Source organism: Lacerta agilis, chromosome 13, assembly GCF_009819535.1.
Source record: "Lacerta agilis isolate rLacAgi1 chromosome 13, rLacAgi1.pri, whole genome shotgun sequence".
NCBI lineage: Eukaryota > Metazoa > Chordata > Lepidosauria > Squamata > Lacertidae > Lacerta > Lacerta agilis.
In genome coordinates this window covers 28,079,635-28,092,862 of record NC_046324.1, presented here as the reverse complement: position 1 = coordinate 28,092,862, position 13,228 = coordinate 28,079,635, and the positions used below count along the sequence as shown (strand labels likewise).

The window sequence follows — 13,228 nt, the reverse complement described above, 5'->3', positions numbered from 1 at the left end:
GGGGAAGCGTGCGCGCCACCTAGCGCTCCTTAGAAGAAAAGAGGCGGGCTATAATAAATGCAGCAACTGAGCTGATGAATAAGCCGCTTCCCTACATCCACGGAGGGGACTCTCTTGCCCCTTCTTCCACCACATTATTTTTCTAACGCTTCGTTCCACGGCGGATCCGCCGCGCCAATTCGACCTCCCACCCTCTCCCGCCCGTTGCTAGGGCGCCATGTTGGCGGCGACGGGAGCCCCCCCCCCGGAAGTGCTTCCCACCGGCGGGGAGGGAGGCGGGGCGTCCTCTTCCGGGGCGGGGCGGCGACGGGGCTGCTGGGGAGTCTCCTCCGTGAGGGAGGCTGGAAATGGCGGCGGCTGGGAGGGGGGAGAAGAAGAAGAGGCGGAGGCGGAGGCGGCCGACCCGGGTGGAGAAGAAGCAGCGGCAGCAGCAGCAGGAGGCAGCCGAGGCCACCCTGCCGGGGACCCCAAGACCGGGGCGCCCGGAATAAGAGGCGGAGCAGGCGACACCCCCGCCGCCCCCCCCAAAGCACATGCGGTGAGGAGGGGGCGCCGTGATCCGGGTTGGGGGGTGTCGTTTGCAGGACAAGGTGGAGCCGGGACAAAATTTTCCTCTCAGATATATCTCCCCAGCACCTTAAAAAAAAAAAGCCCCTCACTAAACATGGCGCGCGAGGGCCGGGCCGGATTCTCTCCCCCCCCCTTTTGCTGCTGCGCCAGCGCTCCGCCTTACACCGAGCTGCCCGAGAGAGAGAGAGAGAGAGAGAGAGAAACGCGCGCCCCGCCGCCGCCCCGTGCCCGCGCTTTGCGTGCGCCTTCGCCCCGGGAAGGCTGCAAAGCGGTGCATGGCGCCCGGGGGAGGAGAGGAAAGAGAGAGTGGGGGAAAGAGAAAGAGAGAGTCTCCCCCTCTTCTGTTTACTTATCCTGCAAATGCAAGAAAGGGTGAGAGGGGGCCGCTGCGAGGAAGCGGAAATTTCGCTCGCCCCCCTCCCCTCCCCGCGCCGCCCCGCAGCAGAGGATGGCGCGAGAGGAGGAGTGCAGCGCGGGCAGCCTCATTGCAGACAGGAGGCGGTGGGTGCCCTTATGCCAAATGAGGAATACTTGCAATGAGGCTGGGGTGCAGCCTGCTATCCCTAGATTTGCCCAGATGAAAAGAAATGATGCCTTCCCCACCCCAAAAATAGAATCTAAATAGAACTAAAGGGGTGCATGGGTAGAGGAGGTGCTTTCAGTCAAGCTCCCTATGGTGCATTCTTAGATGGAGAACAGGGGTGCCCCTGTTGTAACAAATAGCATAAAAGTCTGTGCCACCCTGTTGGCCTGACAGTGGCTGTACCCTTAGGATGCCCTCTGTAGATCCCTGCAGGGTGAGCAGCGTTGAAGGGCCTCGATAGAGTAGAAGATGCTGTGCTTTTACCTCTTTAGCTGCCGGCACCATCCACTTACAGGTGAAACTCGAAAAATTAGAATATCGTGGAAAGGTTCATTTCTTTCAGTAATTCAACTTAAAAGGTGAAACTAATATATGAGATAGAACCCCAAATTAATAATTTCAGCTTTGGGGTTTTCATCAGCCATAATCATCACAACTATAACAAATAAAGGCTTGACATATCTCGCTTTGCATGTCATGGGTCTATCTCATATACAGTATTAAACTCCAGTAGCTAATAAAAACAATTGCTTACATAAATGGACTTTCCCACGATATTCTAATTTTTCAAGTTTCACCTGTATGTTTTGGAAAAAAAACCCTCCTTATTTTAATTGAATGAACACTGGTGAGGTATGAAAATGCCACCCCACCCATTTGTTGGGCACACATTTGTATACAGTAGCAGCTGCGTCTTTAACAAAACAGCTGATACAAGTAAGTATGTCACCGTGTTCTGTTGCAGGTAGAATCTGGCCGAACCATTAATCCACCTATACAGTAATTCCTTTGCTCTGAGCCCAGAGGGTGGGAAGTTACAGCATGTTTCCAACTCAGCCATAGATTCAAATCCCTTTTGGGACATATTTAGAGCACTTAATGTTGTGGCTCCATGTTTGGTGCCTAGGCCTCAGTCCCACCTAGGGCAGAGTGTTGCAAGTATGGTGTACCCTGCATGCAGTGAATGTTCTTGTGGAGCACATCAAGCAATAGTAACTTCTGTTCTGAAGCTATATTATTAATAGACTTTCTGTTTGCTAATCTTAAAAGCTGGTGCTGAGCTGTATAGTTTTACCATCTTTGGGGCAGGGCTTCTCAATGCATTCCAGCTTTGTGTCTGGTGCTATCGGAGTCTATCCTGTTAGCTGTTTTTGTGGGCCTCGCTTATCTTTCACCTGCACCTTCACATTAGTGCATCTGATGAAATGGGTCGTTGCCTACAATAACTTCAGCAGTTTTAAATGTGTTGGTTTTAAAGGTGCCACAAAGCTCCTTCCTTGGGTTTTCTTGCAAGCGGTTGACATGGCTGTCCTCCTGTTGGTGCCAGAAATACATGTTGTGTTCAGAACGGGACTGATGAGGGTTTTCAGCTGCTGAACTCTTGCTTCTCTTGCACCATCGTGTGTGTTCATGTTCACTGCTTTTCTCAATCAGCTAGAGCATATGTGTATTTTTATTCATTGCATATTCATTCCTCATTTAACTGTGCACAATAAAACAATCCTTTAACCATTTGTCAGACAAGTATGCCTGTATTTGTACCTCTGATTTGTTACTGCCTGGGCTTTCTTTCTTGATGGAGATATGTGTGTTCTTTTTCAGAGTGTTGGAAGCTAAAGCTACCAAAGAAGTCGAAAGAAAACTAAGCAGGTAAGTCAGAAATAAAAGGGCAGAGAATGACCTGAAGGGCATGTAGGAATTGGGAGCTTAGACAATTGACAGTTTGCGTGATTTGTTTTAAAGAAATGTGGTGAAGCTTCCTTATAAAATGTAATTGAGCAGAGAGGTCCTTTGTGAAGCAGTGTCCTCCACTTCTTTAAATATCTTGCCGAACATATTTTCTTTTGCTACATTTAAACTGTTGCCAGAAGCAAGCAAGAGCAAAAATGAATGCAGGGTTTGTTTGCTGTGTGTGTTTTTCATCCTTGCCTAGCCAAATGGATTTTTATTGGCTGGAAATCATCGCTGGCCTTGAACTCAACACAAGCCACATCTTGTGAAATAAACATTTGTTCCTTTCTATGTGCTGTATTAAGGAGTGTGAGAAGTAGCTGCTTGCTAATAGCCAGGGAAATTTGAAAGTTCCCATTACTACAGTAGTAAGGGATGCCTACTCAAATACGTTAAAAGTTGACCTGTGTTTTATTTAGTAATTTTAGCTTAACTACTGATTTTAATTACATTCTGAATTTTTTTGAAAACAAAAACACCTATTAACTTTTAAAAAATAAATGTATTGCATATTTCTCTTTTTTATACACTTTTTACAGTTAAGCCATCTACAGATGGTTAAATAATGATGTCTAGCCCCACCCAGACCCCCTCCCCTTGCCGCTCTCTGTGTTTGATAACTCGTTACTTTTTATCTTTGTGCCCCCCCTTAACTGGCCACAACTTGACCTTAACCAATAGTCAGGAAGTTAATTACTGGTATTTTAAATGTCTCTACAGTATACCCCATTTCAGCTATAACTGCCTCCCGAGCATACACCCAAAGGTTGAAAAATGAAAACTGTATCTGGCAAGATTTATACAATTCAAAACAAGACATCCTGAAAAACCCTGACTGAGTTTACAGAGCAGAAATCAAGGCTACGACATCTTGCCTTGGTTTTGGTTTTTTAATGTATAGTATAGTAACTGATAGTTCTGCACATCAATAGAAAGTCAAGAAGAGTAGTTTATTGTTAATCTACTGAACATTGTCATTTAATTCTTAGAAAAATAGGAAGCAGTCTTAGACCAAGTCAGACCACTGGGCCCATCTAGTTTGGTATGGCTTCCACCAGGCAAGCCCAACTTTTCATACCAAGTGGGCCACAAATGTACTTCAACATGGAACCCATGGACCGCATGCCGCCTTGTTGTGAGGCAGGGGTTGGTGATGCCAAAAGTTGACCCCAGCCCTTGGTGCTGCCTTCCCAAAGGCAGCTAAGTGAGACACCAGGCTTTGGGGGAGACATTGCAGGGAGGGGCGCATAAAACGTCAAGGGCCAATCATTGGACCATGGACTGACAGTGGCTCTGCAAGGTTTTAAGCAGGAGTTTCTGCAAGCTCCACCTGGAGTTGCTGCCAAGGATTGAATCTGGGGATTTCTGCATGCACAAACATATGTGCCATCACTGAGCTATGGCCCTCTCTACTCGCAACAGTTTCCAGCTGCCATTCATATTTCAGTACTAGTTGGTCGCTGTAATACTGGGAGGTGAAAAGTTCCAATTCTTGCTGCATTTTGTAATCCAGGGCTGAACTGATGTTTAATGGCTGCTTGGAGCTTTTCCCAAGTTCACTAAAATAAAATAAATACTTCAACAATAAAACCCATATACAATAACAGCATGAAAATGAACAAGAGTTATAATGAAAGCATTCAACCTTGCATTGTCACAAGTGACGAGTAAATAAGAAGGAATATACGTACTCCGTTTCAAGGGAGGTGTTTGTACTTCTGCTTTTGAAGAAAAGCATGCTCCCAGTTGAAACACTCACCTGCAAATGCTACCAGAAAGGGCCCTGTCCTCCCCAATTCCTTCCCGTCTCTTTTCACCTTGGAAGGAAGGGCCCCCTTTTCTGTCCTAGAAAAGAAAACAGTTGAGAACTCTTGATTTATGCAAAGTACTTTGCTCACATGATTCTTGCCATGAAGCAGGTAGAGAAGCAAGGGTAAAAACCCTGAACTCTCCAAGGATGCCTTTGTCAGTGTGAACACAGGTGTAGTTTTCTTGGTCAAATTTCTTGCTGCAGGCGTGTTTAAAGTGAAACTGGCAGTGGGAGGATTTTTAATAGGGTGGCATGGGACTCCTATCAAGCAAATGAATGGTCAGGGGCCTTACACCTCACTGGCAGAGAGTGGTTTAATTGCAGTATCATTTTTACCCCTCTAATCTGTGCGCGTGTGCAGCTAGGGTAAATTTGAAATGATTGTACTGCTTGCACTGAAATCATCCAACCTGGCATCTCTGATGCTAAATAAATAATTGCAACAGAGGAAATGCTGACTAGCATTAGAACTTAATGCCATCGAAGCATAACCTGTGCTGCTACACCCCTATTGGGGTTTAGAAGTGAAACTGAATAAAGGACATGAACTTTCCTTAAAACAATCACCACCTTGCTGCATAAAAACAATATAATAAATGTTGCATTTGTGGTGAGGATGTTTAGAAGAAGAAGAAGAAGAAGAGTTTGGATTTGATATCCCGCTTTTCACTACCCGAAGGAGTCTCAAAGCGGCTAACATGTGACATAAGCTATCTGGCCAGAGGTTCGGAGCTCATGCAAGGGGGCTCTGTAACAAATTTTCAGAGTGTTCAATAATGGTCTGAGTCTCCTTCCTGAGCCAATTGCTGCTGCCTACAGCACTACTCATGCTGTGGAGTGGTTCATCATAGACAGCCAGGAATCTTAATGAAACTAATCACTGAGCAGCGTTTCAAAGCATGTGGTCAGATCTAGAGCTGGGCGATAGCTTGTTTTCACTATTGCAATATATCACCAGCTAAACATCTTGATATTTCAATATATCACAATATCTGAAATAAGGAAGGAACTCTGCAGAGGAGAACAGCACAATGTCCTGGGAACTGCTACTACTTAGGGGTCTAAAATGGATAAATGACATTATCAATCATCACACACTCAGCTTCATCAGCAGGCATGGTAAAATGCATCCCAACAGGACTTTTGGTTTTGGGCCTGGCTACCAAATGGTGCTATTCAGGACAATCCAAAGTACAGCAATGAGTCATAGTGAATAGAAATAATCTGGGACTGCCACACTGCCAGCAGGCCTACTAGGCAGCCAAAGCAGCATCAGCCTGGCGGCGGCAGAATCGACAATTGGGGGGAGGGGGGCAAAAGCAGCGGCAGCCTGGCAACAGTGGCACAGTAATCAGCCTGTGAAGCCTTGCCACAGTAGTGGGCCATGGTGGCAGAAGCGGTGGCAGCCTGCAAGGCCTTGTGGTGGCAGCAGTAGTAGTGGTGGCTTGCAAGGCCTTGTGGCAGTAGCAAAAGTGTCAACAGCCTGGAAGGCCTTGTCATGGTAGTAGCCATAGTGGTGGACTGCAAGACCTTGTTGTGGCAGCAGGAGACTGTGGCAGAAGCAGAGGTGGCCTGCAGGTTGCCACAGCTTCTGCCACCGCCTCCAGCTACTACCAGGAGGACTTGCAGACTGTTGCCACTTCTTGCCACCACAGAGGAGGCCTCGCAAGCCCCACTGCCTGTGTTGCCACAAGGCCTCACAGGCTGCCACTACTATTGCCACCATGTTCTGTCACCGCTGCAAGGCCTCGCAGGATGCTGCTACTGTTGTCGCCTCCTTTCACTGCCACAAGTCCCCACAGGCCTCTGCCATGAGGACTTGCAGGCCATCGCCATTTCTGCTGCCAAATCCTGTTGCTACTGCAACGCCTTGCAGTCCACTGCTGCTGCTGCTGTTTTCTATCACTGCCATGAAGCCTTGCACACCACCATCCCTACTACCGCCACCTCCCGTCACTGCTGTGAGTCTTCGCAGGCCGCCTCTACTGCTGCTGCCTCCCATCGCTGCCGTGAGTCCTCACAGGCCGCAGCTGCTACTGCTGTCACTATCACCACCGCAAGGCCTTTCAGGCCGCCACTGTCTCTGCTGCCGTTGCAAGGCCTCGCAGGCTGCTACTGCTACTGCCGCCAGCTCCTGGCCTCCAAGAGGACTTGCAGGCCACCACTGATTGTGCTGCCACTGCCAGGCCTTGCAGGTTGTCACCGCTACTGCTGATACGTACAGCAATCATGGCAAGCGGTTTCTGCCGCTGCTGCCTCCTAGCAGGCCTGCTGGCAGTGTGGCAGGCCCAGATTATTTCTATTCACTATGACTCATCACTGTACTTTGGATTGTCCTGAATAGCACCATTTGGTAGCCAAGCCCAAAACCAATGCAATGGGGATGCATTTTGGCTTGCCTGCTGATGAAACTGAGTGTGTGATGATTGGTAATACAGTGGTACCTCGGGTTACATACGCTTCAGGTTACATACTCCGCTAACCCAGAAATAACGCTTCAGGTTAAGAGCTTTGCTTCAGGATAAGAACAGAAATTGTGCTCTGGCGGTGCAGCGGGAGGTCCCATTAGCTAATGTGGTGCTTCAGGTTAAGAACAGTTTCAGGTTAAGAACAGACCTCCAGAACGAATTAAGTACGTAACCAGAGGTACCACTGTATTTTTGTTTATCTGTTTTAGTAGTGGAAGTTGCCAGGGTATTGTGTTTGCCTCTGTATAGTTCCATCCTTATTTCAGACATTGTGGTATATTGCAATGTTTAGCTGGTGATGTTGTGAGGTTCAGCTGGCGATAACATTGCAGCATTTAGATGGTAAGTTATCACAAGGTTTAGCTGGTGAGTTATCAAGATGTTGAAAACCAGATATCGCCTAGCCCTTACACACATTGTGATTTGAAATATATTGTCAGCTCAAATATTATGAAACAATTATTAGGATGTGAACTTCAAAGCGGTTTTGGATGATTTATCCCCCAGCTCTAGTCAGATCTTGCAATATGTTATGCCCTCTGAAGGCACATTGGCTTCAGAGAAAACTAATGATTTTCCTTCTTTAAGGATCTGAATGAACTCCCTTGGCAAAAGATGCTGTTAAGGTGGTGGCTCAACAATTGTGCTTGTGTACTCTGTTTGGGGCAAAATTACTGACTTGTATGTTGAACCTTCAGGAAATTGTCCCCCCTCCCGTCAATTTAATAGATGTTTCTTCGCCATCTAACTTGACATGGAAACCCCATTGGACATACCTATCTGGCATAAACCCTCCACACTGTTTTATTTCGTAAGATCATTTATACCTTACTTTTTTACCCTTTTGAAACTGTAAATCACAGCAGGGATGTGGGCACACACAAATCGCAAACAGCTGTGAAACATAAAAAAGAAGAGCTGTTTTGACCTTGGCTTAAGCATGCAAAATAAAACAGACTTGTGGAACTTACTGCCCTGTGTGATCTGACGGTCTAGGAGCTGCTACTGAGAAGGCCTGATTTTACATCTCAATCTTCCGCACTGTACAAGATAGCAGTACATATAATAGAGTCTCTCTTAATGACTGAAATGCCTGGGGTAGGTTTACAGGAGGTTTACAGGACAGTGGAAACTTGGCCTGCAGCAGTTAGTGCAGAGATCTGTTGGGAATGCAACCCACAGCTGATTTATTTTGGGTTGCATCCAAAGTAGCTCTGAGTAACACATTCCGTCAGCACAAGGGTTTCAGCTTGTGCATTGGGATGTCACAAAATCTTTTCTGGGGTTCCCCAAGACTCTTTAGTAGATTTGGAGATGGTGTATGTGGGGAGAGGGGGAAAGTCCATCTGTGCAAGTGGACGCGGGTGGCGCTGTGTGTTAAACCACTGAGTCTAGGGCTTGCTGATCAGAAAGTCGGTGGTTTGAATCCCTGCAACGGGTTGAGTTCCCGTTGCTCGGTCCCTGCTCCTGCCAACCTAGCAGTTCAAAAGCAAGTCAAAGTGCAAGTAGATAAATAGGTACCGCTCCGGGGGGAAGGTAAAAGGCGTTTCCGTGCGTTGCTCTGGTTCGCCAGAAGCAGCTTAGTCATGCCGGCCACGTGACCTGGAAGCTGTACACCAGCTCCCTCTGCCAGTAAAGCAAGATGAGCGCTGCAACCCAAAAGTCGTCCGCGACTGAACCTAATGGTCAGGGGTCCCTTTACCTTTACCTGCCAGGTCGTAATCTGCTTATAGGACTGCTGCCAAAACAGTTGGTGTGCCGTCCTTCTCATAAAAGAATTTAAAATATTTATTGTTTATTTACAGTATTTATAGCCCCACTCTTCATTGAATGTTTTCAATCCCAGAGTGGGGGGAAAGTAATAAAAACAAACAGAGAAAAACAACATGCAGAAATTACAAAATCATATAAACAGGACCAATAAACATCCAAACAATTCTGTTATAAAGTCAACAGGCAAAATTACAACAACATAAATTAATATTTCCAGTTTATTGAAGGACAGGCCTCGAGGTCAGCCGGGCTGCCAGGTAGCGATGTGCAGGTGGATTTGGTGGCCTCTTTATCTCCCTAGCAGCCAGCACAGGCAGTGTTCAGGAACCTTCAAGGACTTGGCCTAAGTAGATGCTATAAATGACTTCCAAGTATTTGGAGGTTCACCATCGGAAGTTGTAATGAGTCAGAAGGGGCTGTGCAAGCAGCTCCATTTAACCCCTTCCAGTGCTTGCATACTGCTTGAGTCAAGAGCAACACTGCAACATCCATTATTATTATTATTATTATTTTATTCGGATGATGGCTTACCCCACCTTCCAACTTGATTGCCACTGCTGCTTGCCCATAACTCTTGCAGAGTTTCTGGCTTCCCTTCTTCTGGGTACCTTGAGTTCCAATGCAAGTCATTCGCTTGCCCCCAAAGTAAGAGTGCTGTGAATGAGTTGACTGTGTATGGATAGTTTGCTCAACTCCATTGCTGATTTGCGGGAGTCCTTGAGCCAGAGGTGATTAATGTTTACTTAAAGGTTTTGTCGTCTTGACCTCAAAGCTTTGAACTAATCATTAGTTGCATTTCTAAGATGGGTATTCCATAAATGCACCAAGCAAAAGGCACATAATTTGTGTGAGGCAGCTGCCTTAAGGCCTGGAATCTAGCACAGGCGGATGTCTGGTTCAGCTCTTTGATTTCCCCTTTTGTTCTTAAACCGAATGTAACTGATTCTTTGGAAGGTTGGCTTCTGCTTGACACTCTAATGTTTGTGAATGAAATTGCCTGTTGAGCCTTTGTAAACAGACTGCCTGGGTGCTTAAACATACAAAGGGTATTCAAAGGTGAAATAGAGCTCAGAGGTATCCAGGGGAAAAGTTTGTACAGCATGTTTGCATCTTATGTGTATTAAACTTGCGATATTTTGACCATATGCAGTCGAAGGCAAGCTGATTGAAATTGTGCAAGTTAAATCTGAGCAAGGCAGAGAGATGGGGATATGCCTGTAGTATATCTCACTTTAAGCAAAGCATTTGACAGACACTTTGTGATAGCCTTCTTGATAAGATAATAATAACTGGCTGGGCTTTTGATACCTACCAAAGGCTACCCTCCCGCCTTTGATTTTCTTCTGTGATTCATTCTCTAGAAGTGCAAAGGACATGCTGTTTTAAATATTTAACAAAAGTTATATACGGCTTGATTGTAAATAGAACCTCCAAGACAGGCATGTGCTTGTCCATCTCCATCTGTTTGTCAGGCAAGATCCCTAAGGGGAGACAGGAAAGCATCCTCACACAGCTGCTCTGCTTAAATTCCATGGGCACAAAAGGTTCTCCTAAAGCAGACATGTCCAAAGTCCATTTTGGGGGCTCAATTTGGCAGTATACGTCCTGGGGTAAAAAGAAAAAGCAACTTCAATCCTAAAAAAAAGCTCAACAACTTTGGTCGGCCCTCACACATGTTCACTTCATCAAATCTGGCCCTCTTTGAAAAAAGTTTGGGCGCCCCTACTCTAAGAGGTTTATAACTGATATTTAAATGACCAATACAAGACAGTTAAAAACAGGTATTTTAAAATATAAATATAATTAAAATCAACTGCAGCTAAAAACATTTAAACACATGTCTGGATAGATGCCTACAGTGCAGAAAAGAGGCATAGGCACCTTTTCTGATGTCAGTGTTGCCTGAATATTGATACTGCCTAAGTATCAGGTGAGAGGCAGTATGATGTAGTGGTTAGAGTGCCGAACCAGAACCTGGGAGGCCAGGGTTCCAGTCCCCACTCAGCTATGACACTCAGGAATTAAAGTTTTAGGATTGCTGTAAAGTTTTAGGATTGCTGTAAAGTTTTTCGTCTTACGCTCAGTGGACTGTGTGGTATAAAACCTAGAAAGTATTGAATCTTTTGTGGCAGTTACAGTTGGTAGCATATTGTGCAGTTTTCAAAATTCCCAGATCTCTTTCAAGTCTATCTTGAGTGTATGCATGCTCCTAGTTTAACTGAAGTTGGAAGAAGAAAAGATTGCTTGTTTAGTTTGTCTTGCATACTACTGTGATAGGCAGCACCTCCCTTCAGCACCTAATTACGGTAGCCGATTTATGCAAAAGGTATAAATAGTGTGTGTGCATTCAGTTGTCTGGGCTTCTTTGAACTCTGGGTGTGAGCTGATCCTTGGGTGTGGTCTTGTGCAGGCAAACCTCATTATCTGTGGATTAAATCACCTCCCTACCTGCTTATACATGCTGCTTTATAACACCTCTAGCCCCTTGGGTCCTCACAATTTGGACTGTCAAGTTTTAAGAGGACTTGAATTGTAATGCAAGCATGATTTGTGTGTGTGTGTATAACATTGTGATTGCTTGGATCTATTGACTACTTGGGTAAATGCTACACATCTGTAAAAGGTTTTCAGTGGAGCATATTATGAGGGGGACAAACATGCTTGCTTTTGGTCTAATTTACTGTCCCTGTAATTGCCTTAAATTGAGACTTTGGGGTTGGTTGGTTGCAACAAGATGCGGTAATTGAGGACATGTGGCACTTAAGTGGGTCAAAATGAGGCCAATAAAACTAGGAGTAGAATTCCATTACAGCTGGAAGGGCTTCATAAAGCAACAATTGTCAAGCTGTTTGCTTAGACCCATTGAGTCAGGCTAGCGCCATCTTGCGGAGTCTGCTGTGCCTTTTTGTTGGTGCACGGAGCATATTGACTTGGCAGCGACTTGAACCCCCTCACAGTCCCCACCTGGCCCTACCAGGACCAAGCTATACCTAGCATGCAATCATGTGCCACCTTGCTCAATTCTAGCTAATTAGTGAAAAGCAGCCTCTGGAGGCTGCAGTCTTCAGTGGAGCACAGAGTGGGGTGGAAAGGCTGCTTAACCCTTCTGGCTGCTTTCTACTTCCCCAGCTATGTTCATGGAGGTAAGGGACTTAGCTCACTTAAGGGGAGAAAAGCAGCTGAAAGGATTAAGGAGCCAGCCCCCTCTGCCAGTGCCCTGTGATTGCAGCTGCCTTTTGTCAATTAATGCAGGTGGAGTGTCCTGAGGGTGGGTCTGTTTCCTTTGTCTTCTTCAGCACAGTCCCATGTGGAAGGAATTGGTTTGGAAGAGAGCCTCCCACGGCAATTCAGAAAGTGATTTCCTGGCCTTGCCTGTTGTTGTTTGGCTTAATGACCCTCTCTAGGTCGCGGACAACTCTGGGGTTGCGGCACTCATCTCGCTTTATTGGCCGAGGGAGCCGGCGTACAGCTTCCGGGTCATGTGGCCAGCATGACTAAGCCACTTCTGGCAAACCAGAGCACCGCACTTCAACGCAATTTTCATATTTCCCCCTTACTTTTAAGGCAGTTATTGTTATAGCGTCATCTACATATCTTACTGTTTTCAGATCTGGTGGGTAGCCGTGTTGGTCTGCCATAGTCAAAACAAAATCGAAAATTCTTTCTAGTAGCACCTTAGAGACCAACTGAGTTTGTTCCTGGTATGAGCTTTCGTGTGCAGTGTGCATGCACACGAAAGCTCATACCAGGAACAAACTCAGTTGGTCTCTAAGGTGCTACTAGAAAGAATTTTCGATTTTGTTTTCAGATCTGTCCCATTCCTTTTTCTTGAGGTGTTATGGCTTTTTCAGTTGCGAACCTCTGAGTGGTACAAAATTTAGTACTGATTAGTTATTTAATTTGAATGGCAGGAGCTGTAAATACATTACAAAGTTGTTTTGTGGTTTTGGCACTGTGGTGCCTTTATCTGGGCAAGCTGGAGTCTGCCTTCCCTTCCACACCCAACCTTGTATGCCTCTTGTGAGGGCAGAACTCAAAATATTTCAACGTCTTGCAGGCCTCTATTACCTTCACTACCTTTCCCTCAAACCCCATGGCCTCTTTTATTTTTTATTTTATTTATTTATTTATTATTATTATTATTATTATTATTATTATTATTATTATTATTATTATTATTATTAGGTTGCTAAGTTTGGGGAAAGTGGAGGGTTTGTTGCTTGTGAAGCTTAGTTGCTAGCACTTTCTTGAGCCGCCCTTCCTTGGTTTGGGAGCCTGTGAGGCACTCCAGAC

General features: G+C 45.7%; 1 protein-coding gene across 3 annotated transcripts in view; it reads left to right on the top strand.

Annotated features, from left to right (window-relative positions):
* Positions 1–307: 307 nt before the first annotated feature.
* TNRC6A (trinucleotide repeat containing adaptor 6A) overlaps positions 308–13,228 on the top strand; it is a 39,892-nt gene continuing 26,971 nt past the window's right edge. For 2 of the 3 annotated variants that reach the window (XM_033166989.1, XM_033166988.1), the window contains exons 1-2: positions 308–538; positions 2,756–2,803. In XM_033166989.1, the coding sequence (XP_033022880.1) occupies positions 534–538; positions 2,756–2,803 (53 nt within the window). In that variant the 5' untranslated portion in view covers positions 308–533. The remainder of the gene's footprint in view (positions 539–2,755; positions 2,804–13,228) is intronic. The other variant, XM_033166990.1, reaches the window with a different exon arrangement.